This window comes from Anser brachyrhynchus, assembly GCF_964034855.1.
Source record: "Anser brachyrhynchus genome assembly, chromosome: 26".
Lineage (NCBI taxonomy): Eukaryota > Metazoa > Chordata > Aves > Anseriformes > Anatidae > Anser > Anser brachyrhynchus.
In genome coordinates, this window is record NC_137719.1 from 1510021 (window position 1) to 1537808 (window position 27788).

The 27788-nt window shown below is 43.8% G+C and overlaps 2 protein-coding genes and 1 long non-coding RNA gene across 6 annotated transcripts in view; 1 reads left to right on the forward strand and 2 right to left on the reverse strand.

The window, feature by feature from the left end:
• The window catches only part of SLC23A2 (solute carrier family 23 member 2), a 61708-nt gene extending 50605 nt beyond the window's left edge, over positions 1–11103 (reverse strand). Inside the window, exon 1 of one of the 2 annotated variants that reach the window (XM_080568349.1) lies at positions 11085–11103. The gene's annotated coding sequence lies outside the window, so the exon portion shown is untranslated. Of the gene's footprint in view, positions 1–7442; positions 7588–11084 lie in introns of those variants that run through there. The other variant, XM_080568350.1, reaches the window with a different exon arrangement.
• Positions 7575–22218, forward strand: LOC308182948. Its single transcript, XR_013942180.1, has 2 exons — positions 7575–7703; positions 12250–22218. It is a non-coding gene; the product is annotated as an uncharacterized lncRNA (long non-coding RNA).
• On the reverse strand, positions 21763–27123 carry TMEM230 (transmembrane protein 230). 3 transcript variants are annotated; one of them, XM_080568369.1, is made up of 4 exons: positions 26972–27123; positions 24537–24664; positions 23981–24103; positions 21763–23061 (listed from the first exon to the last, which is right to left on the reverse strand). In XM_080568369.1, exons 2-4 carry the CDS (start codon positions 24633–24635, stop codon positions 22921–22923), a joined length of 363 nt encoding a protein of 120 aa, XP_080424495.1. In that variant the 5' UTR covers positions 24636–24664; positions 26972–27123; the 3' UTR covers positions 21763–22920. The 3 variants fall into 3 exon arrangements, with proteins under 3 accessions (XP_080424495.1, XP_080424496.1, XP_080424497.1); XM_080568370.1 differs by having other exon boundaries at positions 26961–27110; XM_080568371.1 differs by lacking the exon at positions 26972–27123 and adding an exon at positions 26794–26927.
• Positions 27124–27788: the final 665 nt, after the last annotated feature.

The window sequence follows — 27788 nt, forward strand, 5'->3', positions numbered from 1 at the left end:
GGGGGGCTTTTTTTTTTTTCCAGATGTCTGCATAGCACTACTTTAAAAAAAAAGATCACAATTATTCTTACTTAATTGGTGTCACTTAAAATACAAGAAGTCTTTGCTGCTACTATTTAGAATAATATAGTCATACATTTTGCCCTCAAACAAAATTTCCCATTTGAATAATTAAGAGGAGAAAAGGCCAATACAGATAGAGTCTCCTTTGAAGATACTCATATGCTGTGCTCTCTCCATAATAAACCTATTACCTGCCATTCAACAAAACATTATCTGTCACAACAGCCCCCAGAACAAAAACACTAATTAGACTCGGGTCTTAACGCACTCAGCGTACTGTCCTGTAGTCTAGGATTCAGCAGGTTTAGGAAGCAAGAACAGTACACAGAAGCGAGATTTAAAACTGAGCTAACACTAATGGCAAAATCTTTACCAAAACAGAACAGCCAGGAAAAGGCAAGACCAGATATTCTTTGCGTTTAGGCTCATTTATACTAAAAAAAAAATCAATAGAAGGCTTAATTGATAGTTTTGCTTGATTCAGTTGTGCCTTATTAGGCATCTTCATGAAAAGCATTAAATTTTTTTGATCCCTTCCAAAGAGGAAGGCTCATTAGCAATGGATGTTTACAAGGCCCCTGGGCTGAAGATTATCAGAGTTCTTCCCCTTCTGCAGAAGGAGCTCTTCAGACCTATGTTTTTATGAGAAGGATCACACGGCGCCTCAGAAAGAGCTCAGGTTACCATCCTCTTCTCCCCATACAGATGGGCAATGGAAACCGCAGCTCACTGCAAAGCCCAACCCCGAGTTCATAGACCTTAGACCTTGGTCTGCTTCAAGTGGAAGGGCCAGGCAACACAAGATTATTACTTATACCGAGCCAGATTTGCTGATTCCTATGGTCTGAAATTAATACACTGCAAATTGAGCAGTTCTCATTCATTTTTCACTTTCTAGCTGGAACAGATAAATAGATATACTATCTTACTACAACAAAAACAGACCGCTTGGCTATTAAAAAGAAAAATAGTTATCCCACCATATTATTTTTTTTGCTTGTGTTGTAAAAGGCATCTACAGGCAAGTTAAAATAAGCTCCATATAACCAACAAGTGTCTAACAGTCTGAGTACACCAGAGGACAGTCCTGTAAAATTATACTGATAACTGTAATGCATATCTCAGCATAAACTCACGGTATGCCACATGCTTTTTGTCAGTCTGAATCCCAATTACTCCCTTGGTTTAGCATGCATGCAATAAAACGCTCAACAGGAAAAGGTGCTGTTTAAGCCTTTATCAAAAACTCTTACAATACAATCGAGCAAATGCTTCTTGAATCAGAAACAACTACCTCAACTTTCAGAAACATTTCATTTTCAATAAAAAAAAAATGAAAAAAAATGTTGTAACTTGTGAAACAGCTTGTGTTCCAAAATATACCAAAGACAGTATTTCCCATCAGCACCAAAAGAAAGGATGTGTTTTCTTAGCTCAGGTGTGGCAAGGCTCTGAATACAGGCATCTCCCCACAAAGGGGGAGTAATACACACAGCAAAAACTGTAGAACTCAAGATTTTTCCTGCCACAAGCACTCCACTGAAAGTCAAATCTTATTACAACAAAGCCAAATAAACACCATCAACTCTGGGACATTTTAGTTTTATTTAGCACACACAATAAGAGGCTGCTAGCTTTGTGGTGCAGCATTTTATATCCATTCCAGGCCTGTAAATCAAGTGCAAGTCATGACATGGAGTCACGTTACCATTTTTCTTAAATCATCTGTACGACCTTGAATACCAATGAGAATACATAAATAGGCACCTTTTTTTCCACAACAAAACAGAAACACTGAATTACATGCCGAAATTCAAGATGATACGGGTAAGTAATAAAAGGAATAGGGCCAGAAAACAGAAGCCTGTAAAATCACTACTTTTTGTGCTAGAAAACCACAAGCATCACACAGATGTGCTTCACAGGAGACTCAAGCAGTCAGATTTGCAGCTTTTTCCTCCCACTGTTAATACTGTGAGCAGTGACTTTCAGAGCACGGCAAGACTGGGGTAAATTCACTAACAGCACGTTAACCACCTCATCATATAAACACAGCTAAGAGCACACTCGGTACACTCAGCATTTCAGGTGCCTTTCTCTTAAAGTTTCCAAACTGTCCTTTATTCTCTTAACTTTTATAATCTTACAAGCACATTAATAGCCAGCATACCACTAAAACAGGGCTTATTGCCCCAGGCTGCTATTTCACGGCCATGCAACAAATAAGAGTAAACCCAATTAAAATGCCTACTTTTAGAGCCCGAACTTACTCAAGGCATCGATACACGAGGTTAATGCCTAGGAATGCAAGTGCACAGAAACTTCCTAAAGTTGCTTTTTTACTTCTCTGCTATGACAGCATTCCTGTCTACAATGCATTCTCAAAATGCTTCAGCCAACTGTTCAAATGACTGCAGTAATTTGATTTAAAAATAAATTCGGACAACAAATATGGGGGACATGCAGCCATTTGAAATCTATCGCATGAGTCATTAGATTTCAAAACAGTCAAACGCAGAGCCACGGTGAGTCAATCCCTCCTTCACCATTTATGCTAATTTGAGTCCATACTTCAAGCAACTTCAATCAAAGGCAAGCATAATAGAAACAATGCTAAATTAACAGTCCCTTTAGTCACAAAGGAGTAACAGGCAAGCACCAGTTAAATCCACACGTTATTATTATATACAAGTATGCACACACACACACGTAAATAAATTCCGGTATTGCCTTCATACTGCACAGCCTAAAAGTTCAAAAATACTTACAGGTACCATGCTGCTACTTGGAGCTCCTCAAACACAATTACAACGGGACTAATCTGCTCCCATCTGCTCCTAAAAATACAACTATCAGACAGAGCTCGTCTTCTCTGGCATTTCGCTGACGCAAGTACAAGACCAAAACATCACTCATTCAGAGAAGAAAGATATACTGGTCTCCATAATACACAAGATAAAAATCAACTATATCATCACGTTAAGGTGCACACGACCCAGTCTTACCAATGCAATACATGGCAATTTTCTCGCACAGTTAATGATGTAGGTTTTAGCGAAGGGAAAAACAAAACAAAAACTCTGGCTGCCTGAATGTGGTAAAAAGAAATTCAAGAAGCTCCCTTTCACCTGAATAGGACAGCTTTTTTCTTTTTTGAAGCACAAGAGAGAAGAAATTTCTTTTTTTCCCCTCCTGGCCTCCGTAACTTCCACTTTACTGTTCTTGCCCAAAAACTGAGACACAAGGAGATTCAGACCATTGAATGTGTAATTATAAATCTGTGCAATTGTAGTTTAACTCAAACCCAGCCATTCCTCCACAAATGATACAATTAAGGAATGATAGGAAGAAATGCTATTTCAGTACTCTCTTGCTGCACAGGTTGGAGACGACCACACTTGTGTTTTGGGTCATCCTTCCCCAAACCCAGACACTGCCCAACACTGCACTGGGGCCACAGGCCCAGGCTGCACAGAGCTGTGAGAAAAATTTTTTGAAAAAATTCACACCTAGATTCATTTCTAATAGAAGAACATGCAAATAACTGACATTTCCTTCCCAATACCTGAAAATGGCTGACTATCAGACTTTTCTTTTTACAATAGGCATTGTCATAAGACCAATAATAACAAATAGAAATATTTAGCTGTAATATGCTAATAAGAAAATATGCTCGCCAGTACTGACAGAAGTATTATGTGCAGTATCACTAAGTTAGCACAATGTCTTAATGCACCTCACCCCTGGGAATGGCTAGGGAACACGGCAAATAGCTTTCATTTTAAATGATTTATTTTATCCCTGTCTTACACTCCATCATGCTGCACATCTCTTTACTCATCTTGACTGCCAATATTTTCTTCCTGCAACTTTTAAGTAAAATAAAACACTGTAACTGCTCTCAGACCATTTCATGACCACTAAGGCTTCAGAATAAGAGTACTTGATACAAATAAATTTTTCAGCAATACATAAACCATCATCTTCAATGGAAGAAAAAAACATTTTGCACAGCCCTCTGCATTTTCTTTTCCTACCATAAGGATAAATGTCTAAGGAAGCGTTTGAAAGTAAGATAAATCCATTGAAGGAATAGCTCCAGAGAATCTTTTTGGTCTTGGGTTTTCTCATTATTTTTCTTATGTCATTCACACAAAGATACCAGCAGAACAGCTACAGCAGAATAAATTCTTCCAGAATCACCTTGCATAGGACACTGCAATGAACTGGAATAGCTCACAAGGGCGTGCCGGTTTACTTCCCCTGTACACACGAGGATCAGACAAGGTTAACTATAGTTCAGATTAGGTCATTAGAGAAGTTTACCAGACACTTCTTCAGGAATCCATACTAAAGACGAGTGAAGTTGCCACCATTTAGCTTTGAACAACCTACGCAGCACCCAAAGCCACACTCCACAGCACAGTAAGAGTCCTTTCTATTGAGGAAGTTGACAGTTTTGGCTATATTAGGGAAGAAAAAAAAAACAACATACAGAGATTCTCAAAGAACAAAAACCCCAACAGTTCTTATTTTAAAACATTGAAATAGTATCCGTACACAAATGCAGCATCTTCTACAGAGTCTCTGAAACACATACGGGGAAAACACAGTCATATCACTGCCTGTTAGGATTGGTTTCCCTCCTCACCCTCCCACCCCAAACACTGCCAGTACCTTAAACTTCCCCTTGAAGAAAAGCCTCCAGACTAGCGATACCAACAAAGATACAACTTTTATTTCTCTACTGGAATTTAACTCCCTGTTAGCTTCAAAAAAAGAAAAATTCTCATATTAGCAGTCTTAAAAAAATAAATAAAAACCAGACAGTATGGAACAGGTAAAAATTCTCCATGCACATCTGGCTTCAACATAAAAGTAAGCTTCTGTGGGCTAACCCAAAAAAGCTCCTCAGCCTCACTGCCTCAGTGTCCATCTGTCCAGTGGTACCAGCAGCACCACAGGGTCATGGCACAGCTGGCAGCACACAGCCCGTGATGGATGAAGGCTGCTTAAATCGGCACTGTCACCAGAGGAAACATTCATCAACCTGCAGCTCAAATTATTCCATTTGAAAGCCGCTTTTCCTTTAGATTTGTTTCCATACTGAAGATGCAGAGCAGACATTCACAGAGCCTAATTTCCATCTATCTCTTTATATCTAACTCAACATGAGGGCCTGATGCCTTGAGAAAACACGCACTGAATCTAAGCCTAGCTAGAAGTAGGGTTTAGAGACAAGTGACAGATTGGGATGGATTTTAAACCATACGAATTTGGTCTCTTAAGGAACAGCAGGAACCCAACCTGCCCGAGAGAACTGAAGCCCTTAGCCCCTTCCTTTATCCCCAGGGCTCTGACAAGACATTTTCAACTCCAATTTGCATCTCTCCTGAAGCCAAAGGCTTGTTTAAATCCATGATAAAAATCTCAGGGCTTGTTTAACCTCATTGCCAGCCTACGGTTGAATTTCTTCCAGTGCAGCTCTAGGTTAATACTGCTCTAATTTCAAGTTGTCTGGATCATGACTTAAAGCTAGGAGTAGGGTTGCAAGAACTCATCAACTACTAATCCAATTGTTCTACATTTCTCAAGGATTATTTTCCGGTTTACTAATCTGAGCTACTTGCTGCAATAATCCTTTACCTATAATGAAATCACCAGGCAGATCAAGGCGCGCAGCCTGAGTCTCATTCTGGCAACGTGCAGCACATCAGCAGCTAATTGCTCAAGTATTTGTTCTGCTTCTCTGCTAGGTTCTACCGCCTGCATCAAACTCCAGGTGCCAGTAAAACCACTATCCAAACCAGCTTATTTTTTAAGCTTAAACTGGGTAATTTAAAGCACACTCTAGAATGGCAACACCATGCTGCAATCTCAGAAGAGAGGATACACAAGCCTATTAAACTCCCCATGAAAACTGAGCATTTTGTATTTTTATTTTAGCTGGTCTAGTTCAACACCGAGCCTAGTGTTTACCTGGCACTGAACTCGTACTAACAGGTATGAGCAAGCAATTAGATGGTAATAATTATCATGTAAGGTCTTTACCTTGTCTTAAATACATCTGGGGATTTCTCTTTCCTGCCAGAATTTTCTATGGGCTCTGCTGGAAGCTCTCTGCCAGGATCAGCCCCACGTCAGCACTCACCTACAGGGCAGTCTGGGATATGTGAAGAGCAGACCCCAAGCTGTGTTAAGTATCTGTCTTCTGTATCTACAAAATGACAACGATGGCTTCAAAATGAAGGGACAGGAATGAAAGTGTATACGAGTCTCTGCCTACATGCTCATCTATTCTGAAAAAGCAAAACCTTCCAGCGACAGAAATGCACAATGCAGATATTTATGAATTATCAGTTAATTAATGAAACCTAATCAGAGGCTTTCAACAAGCTTTGTTTGAGCATTTTTCTCTATTGCCTACATCACTTGGTTCTACCAAAAACATACCTTAAGACAAAAGAAAACTGCACGATGCTGAACAGGGCTCACAAGTCAAAAGCAACAAATAGAAATACATACCTACTGGATCTGCACGGGGAAAAAATAAAAATAAAATAAAAAGAAGAACAACATACACAGCCACACAGCCCCCCAAATAAATTAAAAGAATAAGAATAATTAAAAAAAAAAAAACTCAAAGCATATCACGAGAACGGGATCAGACAAGAAAGGGAGAGCCCACCCCTTCAGGATCAGGGGAGAATTAACCTGCATTTCTTCACCCCGTTTACAAGCCGCCGGCTCTACCACACGTTATGTTTTAAATAGAAGAAATATCCACACGCGGCGACCGCCGAGGAACGGCGAAGGCAGCCCCGAGCCCCCAGCCGTGCGCCCGCCCGGCGGGCAGGTGGCTCCCGCCGCAGGTGCCCACCTCAGGCGCTCGCCGCCCCCTCGCAGCCGCGGCCGCCCAGGCCGTGCCACCAGGTAGGGGCCCCTCCGCCCCGGCCCCGCACGGGCTGGAGGCAGGGAACGCAGCCAGGGAGAATATGGAGGGGCTGAACGCAGAAAAGGAAGGACGGAGGAGAGGGGGGCGCGGATGGCACGGGAGGGGCAGGAGCTGCCAGGCCAAGGTGAACCGCAGCCCGGCAACATGGTGGAGGCTGCCGGGAAGCCCCTCGCCGGCAGGAGGGAAGAGGCGAGCCTCGGCAGGGCGGCGGGAGAGCGGGTTAAGCCCGCGGAGAGGATGCGAGGGAATGTTATGGCAGCCCTCCGGCGGGCGACCGGGATGGAAGTGACAGCGGACAGCAGGCGAGAGCGCTGACCGCGGCGCGGCTGAGGGGAAGGCGCCATGGGGGAGGCGCCCGCGGGGCTGCTCCTTCGGGGCGGCCGGCAGCGCCTTGCCCGCGGGAGGAGGAGGAGGACGGGCTCACCTGCCATAGCTGACGGCAATGGCGCTGACGTCTGCTGCGGCGGCTCCGCCGGACCCCGCTCCGCTCGGTCGGCAGCGGCGAGTGCGGCGGGGCCGGGGCCGCCCCGACAGGCAGAGCACGGGGCGGGCCGGGCCCCGCTCCGCCCCCGACAAGATGGCGCCCGGCGCTCTTCTGCTTTCCTCCCCTGAGGGCCTGGCTGCTGGGGCGGCTCCGGGGCGGCGGGGCGGCGGCCGGCACGGGAGGGCCGGGCCGCGCCATGAGGTGGGCTCCCGACCCCGCAACGAGGCGAGACGGGGCTCGCCGGGGCGCATCGCTAGGGTTGGGGGGGGGGTCTCTCCCGAGCGCCAAGGAAAATGGCGCTCGTGTGGTGTCAGTGCAGGCTGCAGTCAGCCCTGGCCTTTGGGGCGAGGGGAGGGATTAATTTAAATGAAATAATAATTATAATAATCTAGCTTTTATAACAGGAGAATGAAGAGAAGGCAACCAAGGAAGTGGAGACCCCCAAAATAAGACACCTCCGCCACACACACATATCTGTCTTTTCTCAGATTTTTCAGAATTTTCAGCCTGGGGAGAGATGGGGCATGTCAGACATGCAGCAGACTGAAGCCCAGTGCAGAGAGCTGGGTGTTTCAGCCCCATGGCAGACACCTGCCGCTTCGATACCCCACATCAGAAGAGATGGATGCTTCCTCTCTGAGCCACTTGGCAAAATTTGAAATTCCTAATTGATTTTGATAACGGTAACTTGCTTTAATGCGGGTTTTGCCCTTTCAAGTATGTGCAGTTCTCAGATGTGTTGAGATCAAACTGACTCACCAATCCTTTTGCCTCTTGCTGCCTTTCGGGAAAGCAACAGCCCAGCCACCGCCTCCAATAATTCCTACTTTTTCTCCTACAACAAAATTACGCTTCAAACAGCAGAGTGCAAATCTACCGTAGGTGTCCTTGAGATAATATCGACTGATGCTGAGCTTTCTCCATAACCAGCCCAATTTGTTATTTGATTAAGGTGGCTCATAGCTGTAACAGAAACCCAAATCGATAGGAAGGCCTCTGCTCCCCAGACCAGTGACACTAATTGTAATCCATTGCATCATTTCACCCAGACCTGCAGTTCTTTGTTGATCTTTCAGGTCTTTGCCTTAATAGTTGCTGTTTGCAGAGTTCAGCTGCTCAGAGTGTTTACTGAGTATTTGCTCACCAGCTGTCTGACCCCTTCCATCCACTGCCCATATAAAGAGGGTTTCATCGGATCCTACTAAAACCTAAACCTAGGAGCTTATTTTAAGACCATAGATTCTACAAGGCCTCTGGAGTGTTTGTGCTTCTTATACTTGTGCATCGTTTGGTTCCACATTCACTGAGCTCCTCTGCTTGTTAAGCTTCTAAAAGGCTTTCAAATGAACCATGTGGAAAACTATATTGGACACAGTCTCAGTGCACCTTTTCTGCTGTATATGCTCTTGATTATGGATATCGATCCCTTAGCATTACTTAGTGCCTGGCTTTAACCCAAACATATACATATATTTAATGTAGCTTTTAAATGTTAATAGCCTTTGTTTGTTAGGGCAGAGGAGCTTGCAGCCGTGATATAAGGGACATTTTAGTAATGCAAGATTGATTGAGATTGCAGCAGTTTCACTCTTGACAGAAGTTTATACTGGAAGATGGATTGTATGTGTCCAGTGATTCGGTCTCCCTCTGAGGACTTCCTGTGTTCAGAAATCATTAGTAGAGTCACAGCCCTATAATTTTTTAATCTGGATTCACAAATAAATGTTCTAATTTTGCCAACCTGGCACCCCTCAGTTGAAGATGGCAGAGTGAAATATAGGTAAGCTGGCAAGAGAAGTGCAAATGGCAAGTTCACATACACGCACGAGTCAGAGAAATTTAACAGATAAACAGACCTCATGGTCACAATAATTCCAAGGACAAGCAAGGGAAAGATGATAAAGGTGAATTTAGTGTTCAAAAAAAATTGAGTTTGACACAATTAGACCCCCTGGAACCATGGGCTCAAACCTAGCAAAGCATTTTCAGGCTTTTGTTTCTATGAAATAGACAAATTACCTTCCAGGTGGCTTTCTGTGTTGTCAAATATCAGAAAACAGCCAGTTGGTCAGGGACCCAGAGCCCACTTTACGTGGTCACACCTCCCTGCTGCAGAGGTGTAAATTATTTTGCAGGGATTATTAGCATATATAATTTTTTGTTACAAAAATGGTCTTTATAAACAGTCACTTTCTACCTGAATGATTCACAGGACCATAAAGAGGTTGGAAGAATCAGAAATACAGGATATGCATATGCCTGTCCTTCATAACAACTGCGGGTTTAGAGGCTATCAAGGGAAATTAGTAGCCATTAATCATTTAGTGTGCAGACCTTTGAGACCTTAAAGAAGAAGCCTTCTCTTTGTAGTTCTCCTTTATATACTACACCTAATCTAGGAGATTATCTGAAGGGGTGAGAGGTAAGGTCCTCAGAGCTCACTCGGATTTACCTGAACAGGTGAGGTGTTGTTGCATCTAGACAGCTAGTCACCATAGAAGGCTTATGCCTGTTGTCCCAATTCAACCAGTTTAAAATACTTGTCTGTCTAAAATAGATCTCCAGAATCCCTCCCTAACTGGCCTAAACCTTGTAAGTACTCCTAAAATGCTGAGGTTCCTCAGCTAAGACCAACAGTCCTGGAATCCCAGTTCCTCCCTCTGTTCTTTGTGCTAATCAGTCATTATGCTTGCTTTCATAACGCAGGATAAATATTGTAGTATTAATGTAATCACAGTAGTAATGATTAGAGAGTATATGAGCAAATAGTTTTGTGGTTTTTTTTTTGTGATATTTGCCAGCTTGAATCACTGGAACATCTTGACAGCATGCAAGTAGGGACTTGGTTTTGTGGTGAGGTTGTGCCCATGTGAAACTAGAAGTCTGCATGAGGAGAAACAGATGTGGGACAGTCAAGTCTTTAGGTTGAGCTGTGTGTCCTTCTCTGCAGCCAGAGAACACAATATTACTGCAATAGTCTGAGGTAACCTTTAATGAGTATGTTCCCCAAGCATGCCAGTTTTATTTTGTTTGTTTCTTCATGGATCTGTAAAAATAAAATGGTAAGGACAGGACTACAGGTCAGGGTTTTCTTGATATGCAACAAGTGCATTACTGGCATAAATTTAAATACTGAAATCTTTTTGGCTGTCATCTCCTCTGTTTACTCAAAATTCCCAGTTTAAACCAAAATGTCACCTCAGTTTGGGCATGTGTCATTGATCTGAGTACAGGATCACCAAAAAGACCAAATCACAACTTCACATCCAGTTATATCCAGAGATGATTGTTTTGGGTCTGGGATCCGTAGCCCATTTCCAATTCCCTATCTTGTTTTATGTTGTTAAAAAAAAAAAAAAAAAAAAAAAACAGTGTTTTGCCTTGATCACGTTAACGATATTCTATGTGGATCCCACAGGTGGAATTCAGGAGTTTTTAACAACCCAGCATGGAACATCTATATCAATAATAGGAATGGCTTTTACTTGATTACACAAAGTAAAAATGAACCCCCTGGTATTTTCATGGCTGCCTAAGAGGAGAAAGGAGAAAGTAGTCTAGGAAAGGTAGTTTGTTACTCACCAGCAGTGATATTTTTGCTTTTTCCTCCGGAATATGGAGTTAGGGGAAGAGAATACTGAACTGGATGGACCCTGGGTCTATAAGGTAAAGAAGGGAAGAGTGAAAAACCCTTCTTGAAAATGCTGTCTACCACCACCTAGTGGAAAATACCACTACAGGTTTCTTGACCTACATATATTTATGGTTGATCTTATGGACAGTCGTGACTTAATTGCTGTGTGTTTCCCCCATAGTGCTGTATGTAATTAGAGTTAGCATAAAACTATTTCTTTTGAGGAAGTATTTTAAAAACTGAACAACATACTTCCTGATCTGCCATCGGAGCTAAATCCTTAGTTTTGTCATCTGCAAAATGGAGGCAGTAAGACCCAGGAAGAGCTTTATGAGGTTTAATTAGTGCAGAGTGCTCTTAGGTCTTTTGGTCCAAGGATCTCAGACTACTTTGGTCCAAGTACTCAAATTACTGAGGCTTCAGTCAGCGATCCAAGAGGAAGATGTACTGCTGTGCTTGCTATATAGAAAGATAAATAGCACGGGTTGCAAAGTTGCAGTTGCCAGAATTCACATAATAAATCAACGGGGAGAGAAGGAAAAGTCTGCATAGTTGCAAAATTGTTGGATCCCTACTGTTCACATCGAGATGGTTTTGCCTCTGGTAACTTTTGGAGAGAGACCTTCCTTCGCCTTTGTATATGCAAAATATTTTGTAAATGGAGACCAGATTCTGGCAGCCAGTGGGGTACAAACAACCAAGAAATCCTCCTGTGCTTCTGGCAATAGGGCTGATTAGACCATCATGGCCAAATAATATTCATTGAAACGTTGTCACTGAATGTGGGGAAGTGCAAGTAATAGGGAACATGCAATAACACTGACTCAGCTGGACAGCTTCAGATGAGAAGCTAATTTTCCTGATGCTATTACGTCTGGGACCTCAGGGGCTGCACCAAATAGTTAACAGGTAACTTGCTGACTCTGGTGTAAGGCCTGTATTTAGCAGAGGATGGAGGAGATAGGTTTAGCCACATCTCAGAGTTCATTCCCAGTCCTCTTTTCACAAGCAACTAGCCAAGGGAGAGTCTTTATATATTGGGAAGAATGGTAGCAGGAGGGGGCCAGGAAAGCAGCATGCATTTATCGTCCCTATTCTCTTGTTTCTGCCAAGTTTTAGCTGCCAATACTGCTGAATTGCTGGAGCCTAATCTCCTGACCCTGAGATGTGGCAACAAAAGAAGGACTGCAAGAAGCCCGTGGCTGACAGCTCCTGACATTTTTGCTTTGCTGGTGCACATTCACACTGGCATTTTGCTTGCAGCTACCCATCAGATGAAGCCTATGTCATTTGGAGAGATGGTGCCCAGGCAGGAGACAAGCTGAGTTTTGCCATCTTACATCAAGTTCATGAGTGACTGTTGTTCAAACCTGCAGCAGTAAATGGCAGCTTCTGTTGACAAATATGTATGGGCAGGATCAGGCCAAAAAGGGACTTATTTCCACTTTGTTTCCAAAAGGGTATGGACGTGGTGCTCTGTGAAAATCATTTGCAAGTCCATTAGAGGAGTGTTGCAGCGCAGAACAAAATAGGTTTCATTTGAGGCACTGTAACAGGTTGCCCAGAGAAGTTGTCAATGCCCCATCCCTGGAGGTGTTTGAGGCCAGGTTAGATGAGGCCCTGGGCAACCTGATTTAGTGGGCTGCATCCCTGCCTATGGCAGAGGGTTGGAACTAGATATCTTTGAGGTCCCTTCCAACCCGAGACATTCTATGATTCTATGATTCATTAAGCCACCTCCACTGGGGGGTTCAAATGAAGGTCCTTTACTTTGCAAAGAACAGAAAGCAGCACTTGTGTGGTTGCTTACTTGTATCTCAGCAGAGAAGTGACAGCAGAGAGAGAATCCCTGGGTCTTAACTTTTTCATTGCCTGAACCCACTTGCAAACAATTTTGAAAGAACATCCACAGCATGTTCAGAGGAAGGATGGTCTTGGATGTTGTAATTGCTTTTATCCTCTATATGCCCATGACTCATTTAGTTCATCACGTGAATGTATGGTTACAAAAACACAGCAATGTCAGGAATGGTAGAAAAATGTTGCAAAATCTAGCGAGTAGCAAAAGACAAAATAAATGAGTGTGGTGCTGAGTCAAAGAGGGAAACAGACAGTACCACAACAAGCCCTCTAAAAGCTTCTGAAATTGAACTGTCCGAATCACGAATCATGCTGGGTAGATACTTCATGGGAATCGTCACTCACTTGGCTAGAAAAAGAAGAACTCCCTGAGGCAGGAGGGAGAACTGGGCCCAAACCAAAGCACAATGGGCAAACCAAGAGCTGGAAATTGTCTGTGGCAATACTTTTCAGTTCCTTCTTTCCCTGACAGCTGAACTAACAACTTGTCACAGGAGTGCAAACGAGGCAATTATAGCAAACCTGGATGCCACAGGGCTGGACAGGCTCACTATTTATAGTTCCCTGCTGACAGAGCTTTCCCACTGTGCCACTGCACACAGGTTAAGGTAAAGTCCATGCCTTGAAGGGCTTACAGTCAGTCCTTTTACAAAAATAGCAAAAAGAAAGACAAGCAACCCCTTTTATGATGAGAACCAAGACTCAGAGAGATGAAAGGATGCAAAGGAAATCCACAGCAGAGCCTGGAACAATGAACTCCAACTTCTCCCCAGCAAATTGCCCTTCCTTTAGTTAACTCCTTCCTGCCTGAAGTCCTACCTCTCCATACTTGTAAGTAGTGCCAGACTGATACAGTGTTATTGAAGGTGAGATTTTGCAAGTTCTGGGCTGTCTCCCCACTGTTAAATTATTTTCCCTACAGCAGATGTGGGAGAAGGGATGTGCACCCAGCCTACACTCCCTCCTATTTCAATGCTTCCCATCCTGTTGAAGGAAGGATGGGGAGCATTGGACCAGGACAGCATCCTGGTGCGCTGACCCTGCTGAAGGGATGTTAAATTCCCTGGAGAGGAGCAGGCTGTCATCTTCAAGCATACAGTGTCTCAGACTGCTGTGGATCTGAGTCAAAGACAGACAGTCTCCTTTGTTTCATGTGGAGGGTTAAAACACAAGCAGGTTGTAAGTTGAACTCTGCAGTGTCTTCTCAGCAACTTGAAATGTGGTTACACAACAAAGAGAAACTTTTACAAATACATTTTTTATTATTATTTGTAGTTGGAGACCATCCGCTGGCCTACTTTTACACATACATTTGAACTGGCCACATTACAATCCTGCCGCTGTTCTTGTGCAAAAAAAAATACACTTGACCTGCATAATTAAATACAGAGAAAATAAGATACTTGTCTGTAAAAGAACCACCCAAAACAGTGCTGAAGAAGTCATGCTGCTACATGCACCGTTAGTACTGAGAGACAAGAAAAATGAATATTGAAGGATCTGGTAGACTTCTTCTAATGGTGTTAATGAAAATTAACTGGTAGAAAATGATACGGTGATGCTAATTAGTATTTGTGTGTTTAAGGACCTGAAAACTTTCACTTTTACACTGAATACACGTGTGTAAGGGTAAGAAATAATCCTTGCTGAGGTGAGACTGCAATATAAGGAGTGAGTTGAGCAGGCGAGAAATCCCTTGTCCAAACCTCTTACACAGTCTGTTATCAAACTGACCCCTCTCTCTAATTGACGTTAGTTGGCGTCAGCAAAGAATTTGGCCCAGCATTTCATGTCAGCTTTCTGCAAGATTTTCTAAACCCTGACTTCCTTTGCTGAATATGGCTTTTAGCTCAGAAGCTGATGCTGTTGTGTGCATGAAAACTCCCCTGGTAGCTGGCTTTTCGTTGACTGGTTTGACCACTTACATTAAAGATGATTGTCCTGGTTTCAGTTAGGACAGATTTAATTTTCCTCCTAGTAGCTGGTAGGGTGCTATGTTTTGGATTAGGATGAGAAGAGTGCTGATAACATGCTGATGTTTTAATTGTTGCAGAGCAGTGCTTACACTAAGCCAAGGACTTTTCAGCTTCTCGCTCTGTCCTGCCAGCGGGCAGGCTGGGGGTGCAGCAGGAGCTGGGAGGGGACAGACCCAGGACAGCTGACCCAAACTGGCCACAGGGGTATTCCATACCATCTGATGTCATGCTAAACAATATATCGGGGTGGCTGGCCGGGGTGGCGGGGCTGGCTGCTCAGGGATAGGCTGGGCATCGGTCAGCGGGTGGTGAGCAATCGCATTGTGCATCACTTGTTTCGTACGCGTTATTAGTAGTAGTACTATTATAATAATAATTATTATTATTTTCCTGTCTTAATAAACTGTCTTTATCTCAGCTCACAGGCTTCACTTTCCCGTTTCTCTCCCCCATCCCAGAGAGGGAGGGGGGAGGAGGAGCGAACGGCTGTGTGGTGTTCAGCTGCCGGCCAGGTTAAACCACAACAATGATGCAACATGATATGACAAATGCAACCAAGCATTGGGATGCAATGGAAATGCTGCATCCTTTTTGATGGGTCAGCAGGAAAGAGAGAGCTATTTGTCTTTGGTAACAGCACATGGAAAAGCACAGAGGTGAAAGCTGACCATATCTTCATGGCAGGGGGCGTGATACATTTGCGCACACATCTCATGTTCCTTAAATTTCTATCGGCCTCTGTTAGTCAGACTTTGTAATATCCTATACAGAGTAGACAATTACTACTATATGTATCTTTTGTCTTTCCCTCCTTCAAGAAGCATGTTAAACTGGGGGAAGAAGACCTGACTGCGAATGTGTTAACTTCCCACTATCGCATCAGCAAGACTTGTGTGTACCATGCATTTCTCACTGACAAGCAAAGAAAGGCTGAAACCTTGCATGACAGGTTAACAGCATGATTTGCAGCAACAGCTTAAATAAATGGTTGCAGACATGAACAACTAGCAGGCAGCTAATCCTTTAAAGACTTAAGAGCAGCTACTGCTGCAGTCCAAGTAAATATTTCAAAATAAAATTAATTAGTGGTGACTGGTGGATTTTATTCTTTGTTTTGCAAGCCCAGACTAAAATGGTGATTCCTCCACAGAACTTATGCTTTCAGTGCCAAACCCACTATTTTGCAGAAATTGAGCCTTCTCAAAGACAATTCTTTGCAATTTTGTTCCTTACTGTAATTGTAGCAGGCCTGGAAAAGTTATAGATGAGTCTTGCAGGACCATGTCACCTTCAGAAAGGCAAGTTCCAAGAGATGGAGGACAGCACCGTGGCTGTCCAGCACAATACAATGTAAAGGAAGGAAATGTTTGCTTCCTGATTCTTGTCACGAGCAAGCTCTGTCCATGGCCACAAAAAAAGACCTCCTAATAATTGCCTTACTTCCAATTCAAAGAACTTTCCTAACACCTTCCTAGACACAGGTGAAAGCAGGAAGGCAAAGGTCTCAATAGAATGTGTACCCAACTAGCACAAAAGAAAGTTTGCCTGAGCCTGGAGAAGAAAAACAGTCTGTCTACAGCAGCAAAAGGTCAATGAAATTATTTGAAAACAATAATTTCTAATCCACAAGCTTTTTTTCAAAGACTTTTTTTTTCTTCTACCTTGACCCTTGGCTCTATCTCAGAACAAAACTCTCTTGGGAGGGAGGAATCTGTCATGGCCCACTGAACTGTCTGGACTATTTTTAGTTAAATCCAGCATTCCTAAAAATCTCAAGCTGCTTGTGTATTAAGGAAGGAAGAAGGAAGCCCTGACACACACTGACATTTCACTCGGTGAGCACGGAACATGGCGTGCCAGCTGCTTTGCAGCATGCAGGCATCACTGGGGCTGAATGCAGAGCTCTAGGAAAAAGAACAATTTTTGCCTGCAGTTTTCACCAGGTAGAGAAGGGTGAAAATGATGGAAGGATTGCCGTCTTCCCTGAGCTGGAGGAGGCAAACCAAAGGGTTCTGCTAGCAGCTGGAAGACTGGAGAGATCTGAGGGTTGGACAATTTGCACTTACCTGCTAAACTGACGAGCTGCAGCTCCAGAGCACAGCAATGAGAAAATTGCCCAGTGGAAAGGCAGAAGTCAGGGAGACTCAGAGGTGCTTTGCAGGTGGAGATCTTGCTGGGAGGAGCAGGACAAAGGAAGGGTAAGGAGAAAGATTAAGGAGCTAACGAGCTGTTTAGGGAAAGACAGAAGATGCAAGGAGTGGTTGTATGAATGGGCTGATGCTTTGGACTTTTAAGTACTAGGCATGAGGGGGAGGAATGTGGAGAAACTCATTTAGACCTCAGCATAAACGGAGTATAGCACAAATCTGATTAGAAAGGACAGAACTGTTGTGCCGAGTCATTTCTTCCTGCCCTGCAGGTTTTTACGTTGTTTTTTACGCTAAGCAAAATCCATATTGCTATAAAAGTAGCATCAGAGCATGGAGCCTCTCCATGGCAAATGTTGCTGAATTCGGCTAACTGCAGTTGACAGAAAGAAAGCAGACCGCGACTGTAGGGTCTAATCTAAGTGTTCCTGCGTGATGGGTACCAGAAGAGCACTAGAGGTGCTGTTGTAGATTGCGCTGTTTATTCAAACAAAACATTCATTTTATGGCTATATTTATAGTGCATTGATTATATGCAGCATGCTCCAAGTGAGTCATCACATTCTCTCTCCCTCATTCTCTGCAGATGTTTCACACAATTTCTACTAAAATATTTTCAGGACTATGATCAGTTACAAACCTGCTGGCCATCCCAGCCTCTTTACAAGCACCCCTCTCCACAGACAGTCCTCAGCCCTCAAGGGATGATCATCCAGATGGATGACATTCAGCCAGGCCTCCAGGGTCAATTTATAAAAAGAGGAGATAAAATCACTACTGAGAGAAAAGAAACAAGGTGTTGGAAACCCAAGGTCCTGCTTGCTACACCACCACAAGATTAGTGATGGGCCTTGCTCTTCTCCCTGTCCCATGAACTTCCATCAGAACAAACACATGGAAAACTTCAGAGAGAACGATCAACAATGATGCCAAGAAATATATATAGTACAAGGAAAGTTGCTGCTGGGAGTACTTACATCCCCCTTTCCCAGGATCTTCCCTGTAGAAAGCTCTCACAGGTTAGCTGCCACTGAATGTCGGTGGGTAAAGGTTTGCCAGTCATTTAGGTGCTAGGGTCCTTGTAGGGGAAGCATGGGACAAGAGGAATTAGCAGTCACCTCCTCACAACAGTGAGAAATATGATGCCTCCTCACTAGGCTCTTCGTATGGACAGATGCAAAATCACTGCACCTGTAAGGAGCACGGCTTTGTTGGCTCCGCTAACCTTAAAACAAAGAAGAATTGGGAGAACAGCATAGTGTGATAAGCCCTTCACAGATGTGGTTTCACTTGGACTCAAGGCTCACATGCAATAGTATCTCCAGGCTGGTGAACTGCCACACCACTGCCTTTATCACATCAAGCAACCTACAGAAACACCATTTCTCCCTCTTCTCTCAACCATTTATCAGAACCATTTGCACAAAGCTTTGGTTAATTCTGGCTTTTCCTATTGCTCCTTTCTACTGCTGAGTGTATCTCTATGCCTCCTATTTTTGCCTTGTGATACAAAGAGTCCCTTTCAAGCAGGGCCCCTGCAGAGAATGTTTCGCCAAGGGAATCAGCCACAACCTTGGAGGTGCAGTGTTGGATCTGATGCTATAAATTCTCGCTGTCGCCCACTTTAGCCAATGCATGAGTTGGCAGAGACTGTTATGATGTTTTTAGCAGCATCTTGAGGTGTGAAGCCTCTCCTGGAAGCCCACTGAAGTCCCTCAGCCTGTATGTGGGCAGCAGGTTGACTCCTTAGCTCTATGCTTGAATGTCACTGCTTGGTACAAGTCTGTTGCCTTACTTTCCTTCTCACTGGGAACTGGCAGCGGGAGGTGTTAGAAAATCAACATTAATTATATATGGCGGTTTTGATCCAGGAGCTGTTGGTGGCCATCTCTCAGAGGCTGGCATTTGTACCACCAACAGCGAGAAGGAGCCTACTGGAGAGGAGGGGAATGGGTCGTGTTCTGCCTCGGAAAGCATATGTCATTAACAATGAGCCGCTGCAAAAGAGGATTAGAGAAAGTCGTTTTGGATTTAGCATGAGTGTTGAGGGCTCATAGTTAATATCTGCAGCTACCCAGTATGTCTTCACTGCTACCTTGTTTGTTCCCCTCAATTTATTCACCTAGACATTTCAAACAGCTTGTCTAGTTAAGGGAAGTTTCCTCTGATGTGATTATGCTTGGGAACTTGTATTAGCTGTGCTCACTCCAGACACTTAAGTAAAATTCGTGAGATTGACCTAAAGGGAGTCTTTTCTTTTATAAATAATGTTTGGCAAAATTTCTTTGGGACTGCTGGTAGCTCAGGCCTTCAGGGGACTCTAGAATCAAACAATCATATAAATACACCATACCGCAGCAACAGAAAAACATCACTGAGGATATAAATTCAGGCACTCATAAACTGGAGAAAAGCCTTAAATCTGGGTGCCTGTTCTTGCTACAGAGCTTCTGTGTATAATAATATCCCATCAAACTATATAAATGCTGACTATTTTTTCTGAGACAGCTGCCTCACCGAGTGCCCAGAATGGATGATGCTCAATAAAGGAAACAGCTATTTCAGTATTATCCCCATTCATCAGTGTTCAGCCTCTGCCTTATTTGTCGTTCAAGCCCTGCTCTAGAACCAGAAACTTCTTCACAGGCATTTTCCTATTACCCTCATCAGTCAGCTCTCCCCAAACCCACAACAGACAATTTTACAGAAGGGGAACTGAGGAGCACAGCCATTAGCTGTGGGATTTGGCAGAGGCATCGAGCACACAGGGTGGAGGGAAGGATGCAGCTCCATGCTCAGGGAGCTGAGGCAAGCCAGCTGTGCAAATCATCCATGCAGGTCCATGGCGTGGCTGGAGTAGAAGGAAAAACTGTAAAAGATCCCGTTGTAATGTATTAGCACTAAGGGACTAGAACAAGGAATGGGCAATGGCTACATTTAGAAGGAAAACTGTGATGCCTTTATGTAATACTTTAACAAAAGTAAGAGGTGACAGCCCTGATTATCCTCAAACCTACCCAAAGGAGTACCTACCACTGCCATAGAGGTATGGACCAGAAACAAATGCAACAGTAAAATTTTCCAAATTTTCCAAGATGTAAATTAGTTTATTTTCTAAGAAAAAATGAACCCAAGGTATTAGCTACACTACAGCTAGACAATAGAAGATTGGACGTAAAAGAAACTTGTACCCTTGAAAGCCACACTTAGAATACACCACGCAAACTCAAAGAATTAAGTAGCCTGGACCTACATTTGAGTAGTCAACACACCTTTTTTTCCCCAGAAATGTCCATTTTGACTTTCCAAATTAGATGCAAAACATCCCTGTAGAGAGGAAATCTTCCCAGTGTCCATTCCTCATACAGACAGCCCTGTGAGCACCAGGGTAGAGTCTGATCTTATTTATACACTGTGTTGTCTGAGGATGTTGTTTCTGTTTCAAAAAATAAATTGCCAACCCTCCAGAAATGTCAGTATGTTCTTCACCTGTCCCCTACATTTACTTATCCCTCTCAGTTGCCCCAGGCTTCTCAGCTTTCTGCATCCTATCAGCCCCTGAAGGCATCTTCTCCCCCTACTCCTCTTTTTCCATCTCAACTCCCTGTCCCCTTTCCCCAAACCAAACAAACCCACATTCTTATCCCCTAATAGAGGCTGATTCATGGTTTTGCGTCAGCAGCGACTTTCCTGGCCAGACCCGGCTTTAATTGAGGCATTCCAGCTGCTGCCAAGCAGCGTGTGACATCTGGAAAGCTGGGCTGCCACCAGCCCAGGGGCCGGCTGCGTCAGGAACGTGAGACGGGTGATGGCCAGGGCCAGCATGACGCAGCAGAGCAAGAGAGAACACACGTAGTTGTTGCCTTCAGAGATGGAAAGGCAAAAAGGAGATCCCGAATTCAATCAGTTAGTCCTCAGAGTGCACCACTGGGGCACACACAAGCCAATTAATCAAGTCAAACAAGGGAATAGATGTAGGTTAAAAAAAGAAGACCTTGGCTCGGGCTTTGAGTTTAATCTAGAACATTGGAGGAGGAATAGAAAAATGAGGAAGGAAAAAAGACAAAGTAGTTTTGTACTTTCAGAGCAAGAACATTTGTCCAGGAAAGCTTTCTGACCATCTCCAAGGACCTGCTGTGTTTTTTGCCCCTCTACCTTTCAAATTTTCAGTCCACATGAGCTATGCCTGGCACAATTCTGGAGTATCAGTACCAGACTGCAAGTCATATGTAGACACTACTCCCTGTTACATAAAAGGACTGGATATTTGGACACTGACACCAAGCTATTAGAAGTCTGGGGTCTTTGCACATTCAAATACTGCACGAGAGGTTCAAAAAGTGAATCCTGGACTTCTGAAGCAGCACATAATCTTGTCACACCTAAGACACTCCGCATTGCTGCTCTAGAGAGGGTAATTCCAGGTTCCCAGCTCTGCCCCAAAGCAAGCCAAGGGTCCTGCAGAGCAGTTGGAGCTGTTTCAAAGCTGCTGGCTCATCAAAGTCTATTGCTGACTGTAACAACTACATCAGAAACTAGAAGCAGTAAGCAACAGCAGGCTCAACTGAAGTATTAACCTCTTTGCCCAGGACCATTTTTAGCGCACACTGAGATCTGTGAATGTGAAAAAGATGAGCTTGTAATTTGTACACAGAATATAGTGAAGTTTATTCATGTAAAATACATATACTTGAGGCTTGCATTTCTACATCTTGTCACATACTTGTTCTTCAGGACACTTGGTTCAGTCCCACTTAAGGAGACAGTGAGTTTTTACTTTTGCATCAAGTACAGAGCTACCAATTGGTTTTCCCTGAATAAGGTATTACTGAAGCTAGCAAAATAATACAAACAATTTATTCAGTACAAACTATACAGATATTCTTTTCACTGGTTTAGGGAGTTAGTCACAATGTATCTAAACAAGGATAAAATGATCCCAAATATACATACAGATAGCTGGAATTCAGGTGTCTCCTATACCCACACCAGTCAAACCCAAGATGTTTGTTTTTAGACACTTGAATGCTGGCCCATATTCCAGTTCTTCTCCCTGTCTCTATTCAGTTTAAAATAAGCAAAATCCCACAACAGTCCTTCCTTTTAAAGGATGACAGTCTGATTTTGCCAAGAGTAGCAGTGGCATGGGAAACAGCTTGCTTCTGAAGAATGTGTTTGGTGAGTGCATAAGATTGGTCAGTCTAGCAAGGAGTTGTGCAGCAAATGCAGTTTGTATAAGTTATTTCATGCAAGTGCATTTTTCCCCTCTTGTACGCATATGAGTTCCATTACTCAAGACAAGCATAAGACAAGTAAATTGGAAGCCCTTCTGATGGGCAGAGAGCAAAAGAGAGTTATGTGTGGTGTTTGTCTGCAACTCTAGAACCAAGCATAGCAAAGGTCTCTCAAAAAAATAAAATAAACTCTATGAAGCACTTAGAAAAACAAATATCTTTACTGCTGAAACTGTCTGGCTCAACTATTTTTGGAAAATTGCTAGAATTGCCTTGCCCAAGAATAACTTCTTACAAGCAACCAGCATTATGTAACCAAGAGGAAAAATATGATAAACCACATGTTCTTCCCACCTAATGTTGCAATACTTTTGGTCAATTCCATGTTTAACCCCCTTGTCCCCCCAGCTGAAAAGCTTGCAGCACTTCAGCACCGAATTTTGAAAACCAGAAGTTGCATAACGTGACTGATATACTTCATTTACAATCTTAACAGCTCCCTCCAATATCCAGGGTAACTAGCAGCTCTTAACACTAACCTAATTATAACGTTGTCAGGAACATCATTCAGTCATCAAAATCTGGGATATCATCATAGGAATAGCCCCGGTAGCCTTTGGAAGCGTAATATGCAATGCGCAGGTGGTAGAAGCCTGGGAGAAAGACAAGGATCCCGATGATGAGCACGGGGATAGCACGGTCCGTTCCCTGCGTCAGACAGAAAAGCTGTGTAAGTGCAGTAAGAGATCCATATCAAGGTCTTTTCTTTTTCTCAGGTCCTGCCTCACCAAGCAAACCACCACAATTATTCATCCCTAAGGCCTGCAAAATCTATCTCAAATCTCTCAGCTGTCTTCAGGCTGAGCTCTAATTCCTCTTCCTGGTCTGGCATCTGCTTGATGCTACAGGAAACCTCAACTGACCTTTTCCTTTAGGCTGGAGGGGTGGCTCCTCCTGACACTCATCACATGACAAAATTGCCAACCACAGGCTGAGTCCTGCATGCTTGGCTAAGGGCAAGCTCTCCTATCTGGGCCTGGACTGCTTCCGATATGGCCAAAATGCTGCTGTTTCCACAACGATAAGCAGCAGCTGCCAACTGTAAAGCAGTTCCATACTGCACAAGGTAAAAGGAGAAATGTGTCACTGAGAAGCACAATGTCAACTGCAAGCATCAGATCTGCTTTCAATGGATCATAAAGGCGGAGAGGGGAGAAAAACAGTGCCGTGTTCTATATAGCAATCAGGTATCCCTTAGAGAAAGTGGGGGATCTTTACTAGAAGTGTGATGATCCCAGGATTTTTTCACCAACACAGCAAGCTGACCACTGCAATGATGTGGCATTAAAATGGAACTGTACCACTGGGTAGGACAGAAATTCATCCCTTCCTGGCAGATCTCCCCTCCAGCTATGGACCCACTCCCAAGTTGCTAACTAGAGATAACGGGCTCTACTGCCAGAGGAGCAGGCCTGTCAGCAAACACCAGTGTGGCAGGAAGGGGGATTACTTTCTTGTTTACAGGTCTTTTCCTCTGAATTTCTGCACTGAACATGATAGTTCTGGCAGGCTTTGGGAGGGGCAAACAATACAGAACTTGTAACAGAAGTGTAATCAAACCACTTACACCTTTGCTGATGTACCCTGCCAAGAGGAGGGCTCCTATGATAATGAGAAAGGTCCCAATCATGAAGAGCACGACAGCAAGTGCAATTGCCTTGTAGGGAATTTTTGGTGGGCTCTTCTTGAACTGGATGGAAAAGGGAAAAAAAAATTAAACAGCTTACCCCAGCACAGCTCTCTTCTAATCACGGCATAGATGACAGCAAACAAAACACTGCAGCAGCCCTGACGCATGGCTCTATAACAGCCTCTCTGCAACGAACCCTGCCCATGCAGACCCTGTTGCCCAAGCTAGCATTTATACCCATTGCTCTGATTTTCATCTCCTTCCAAAGAAATGAATCTGACCCTACTAAACAAGAAATGTTGTTTCCAGTTGTGCTCTGTGAGCTTTCTAGAGGAGAAAGACTGAAGTGGTGGCTTGTGGATAGATTTGTACCTTTCTGGTGGACACGAACAAAAAGCAGTCTCGCATGCATATATGCAAAGCTATAGCAGCCCCCACTAGTAGCTTACAGTCAGAGCAGCAGTACAAAGAGGTTTTCTTCCCTACTTTTTACCTGCAGGTCAATATATCCGTCATCAGTACTGGAAAGCTTAGAATACTTGACTTTACTACTGGGAATGCCAGCAGACAGATTCATTCTTGATGACATCATTACAATGATGCTTGGGAATCAGCTAGAACCTGGAAAACAGAAACAGCAAAAAAAAAAAAAATCAGAGCAAACTGGATGATAGAGTCAGATGTGGATTATGTTTCCTAAGACAAGCACAGGAGCGTTAAGCCTCTACTAACCCCAAAAAATCCTTGTTCACTTTCATGACTTAAATCTTTTAAAATAAAATTTTGTATTTAAACCTAAAATAAAAGGCATAAATATAGCTGCAGACAAGTTTGGATTTGTCAATATTTGAAAACAAAATCAAATTACGAAGAACGTGTTTAAAACCTGATAGAAGTTCCAGAATAATATGCCCTGTATAAGCCAGGTCTCATCTGCAAGATCACACTTCCAGCAGTAAGATGTCTGACATCCACCTATTTCTAAACAGGGCCACTAGTAAATACACCCAAACCAAAACTAAACAAAGCAGCTTTTCAACCAGCTAGATATTTTGCAATAAATCCATTTTGCAAAAAAACACTGGAAAATAGAATGAAATGGAGCTGTCATCCCTAAGACGGTTTGAGTCATGACTCAGTAGGAGCATGACAAGGGGATGGGGTGGTTAGCAGATGAGGCAACCAAAAAAGAGCAGGGAGCTAAAAAGCATAGGTCACTTGTCTATCTAGCCGCAAGGGAGGAAGTATTCAGGGTTGAACTTTATTTAGTTACACGGAGCCATACCCTGCAATTTCACTATGCAGCGAAGCCTAGCCCTGTGGTTTTGCTGCCAGCAGTGACAGTCCTGGGTGATCAGAACAGGGAGATGGGCAGAGCCAGCTTTCTCCTGTGCCTTGAAGCCTGTCTTCTCATAAACTGAAGCCTGGATCTGGCCTGCCAACACATCTCTGACGCACTGCAGAGCCATTTAACAGAGGCTGACAGCTCCCAGCTGCTGGTTTCCCCTATACAGGACCTATACATTAGGCACCTGCTCACCCACAGCCTTGAATCTGCACTGAATTCCCAAAGAGGCAGAATATACATTTCCTGCACTGCCTTCAACAACTTTTTTTTTTTTTAATTTCTAGAAAAGCTTGAACTAAAAAAAAAAAAAGCATATATCCCAACTGCTCCTACAGGAAGGGATAAAGATGCGCTTTCCATAATGGTATTTGACAGCTAAGGTAATAGCAACTCCTCAAAATATTTAGTCTCCATTTGAACTGAAATTCTTTGTCTCCCTCACATTAATAACAATATCTCCTTTTTCATCTCTGCTCACTACATGTTGGCACATTCCCTTGCCATCAGGTTTGTTTCTCTTTCAGTAAATTTGACTTCTGTAAAACATCCAGCACCTTCCGATCTTAAATCCCCCTCAGCTATACCTTTAACTTGAACTTTTTTGCTTTTTCTATAGGAAAAACACATTTCTATCCCTATGGGTAGTAGGGGTATCACCCACCTACTGGGTGGTAACACTCACCCTCAGCTTCTTTACACATCTTATTTTTACTTTTTTTTTTTCCCCGTAAGTTCATTGTGCTAAAATGCCCCCAAAGCCTCCCACATACCCATGGGGTCGAAGTGCAGAAAGGGAAGAAGACAAGAAATCAGCACATCCAAAACCTGTCAGATTTCCTGACTCTGTTCCTTTTTGCCCCCAAGTTCTGTGGGGCTGTTTACTGCCTGTCACATTATTTACCAGGCCATTCCTAGTGGCTTCCCAGCAATAATTTCCAGTTTACACCTGCGTAAATCATTCCAGCCCTTTGCATTTCCTTTCTAACCAAGCAGAGGCTATGAAGCACAAAACACTGCCTCGGACCTCATCTTTAAGGGCCGCTTTCAAGTCCACTGAGCTTCGCTCTCCTTGCGCTCAAGAACAGCAGAGGATCAGAACTAAGTTCACTGCTGTGCTTTTTAAGAGGCAAGCAAACGGGGAGGTGTGCTTGCCATCCAGGCCCTCTAATAACGCTGAGCTACAGCCGTGCTTCATACGCAGCAGGAACCAGCACTGCCTGCGGCAGGACTTCCAGGGTAAGCAAAGGTTCAAAGGGGAGCATGCAAATAAAAGCAGTCGTGGCACTTCAGGCCAAAATCCTGTTTATCCTTTTCATAGCAGTGATACGAATTTCTACCCTCTACACCCGGGAGTGAGGAAGGAAGGGGGATGTCATTTCCTGCCCCATTTGGGAGCTCAAACCTCAATGCTGGTGCGAGAAACCCATCTGATCCCCTCCCGCGGAGGCAAAATGGTTTCTCTGCTGCGGAGCAGGAAGTTCACAACATGTCTGACAACGCCCCGAGAACTGCACGCTGTGCCGTGAGCAGCGTTAGAGCTTTGGAAAGTTAACACAAGCCAAGAGTTACCGACAACTCACGTTGCTGGTCAAACCCATCACTCCCGCTGCCGCTTCTTCTCCGCGCTCCAGCCGCAGGCCAACCCAGGAAGTTTATTCTGTGCCTGTCGTTTCCTTCCAGGTTATGGCAGCGGCCGCTCGCTGGCTCAGCTCCACTGAGTTATTTTGAGCCTTGCGCTCAGGACTGGCAGCCGAAATCAGAGCTGTGGGGCAGGTTGGCACGGACGGGCATTTTGGTCACCCTGGTCATGCAAGACCCACGGAGCACCAAGCTGACCTGTCTGTGCTTCCACGCTTTGGGCTGCGTTTGTGACTGGTTTATGAAGCAGCATGTTCTTAATACACATTGCTACTACATATGCTTTAAAATGTTGATTTTCTAAAGGAAGCTCAGGACGTAAACTTGTCTGCAGGGAGAGCACACCCCTCCGTCACAGCTATGCATATGTAACAGAAAAAGTATAGCCAGAAAAGTATTTTCACGGAGTCATAGAATATCCCAAGTTGGAAGGGACCCACAAGGATCACTGAGTCCAGCTCCTGGCACCACATTTTGGTCTACCCCAAAATTCAGACAATATGACTAAGTGCACAGTCCAAACATTTCTTAAACTCCAACAGGCTAGGTGCAGTGACTCCTTCCCTGGGGAGCCTGTTCCAGTGAGCGACAACCCCCTCAGTGAAAAACCTCTTCCTGATATCCAGCCTGAACCTCCCCTGTCGCAGCCCGACACCATTCCCTCAGGTACTATCGCTGGGCACTAAAGAGAACACCTATTTTGAACACCTGGAACTGTATTAATACAGATAAATCACAGCTGGGAATTTACTTAATCCA

What these genes read in the sequence shown, in the direction of transcription:
- TMEM230 (XM_080568369.1), bottom strand. Translation starts at nt 24,635, where the DNA reads ATGATGTCATCAAGAATGAATCTGTCTGCTGGCATTCCCAGTAGTAAA. An exon ending in ACGGATATATTGACCTGCAG is followed by an intron (nt 24,104 to 24,536) that starts GTAAAAAGTAGG and finishes TTTTCCATCCAG; the next exon opens with TTCAAGAAGAGCCCACCAAA. An exon ending in CAGGGTACATCAGCAAAGGT is followed by an intron (nt 23,062 to 23,980) that starts GTAAGTGGTTTG and finishes TGTCTGACGCAG; the next exon opens with GGAACGGACCGTGCTATCCC.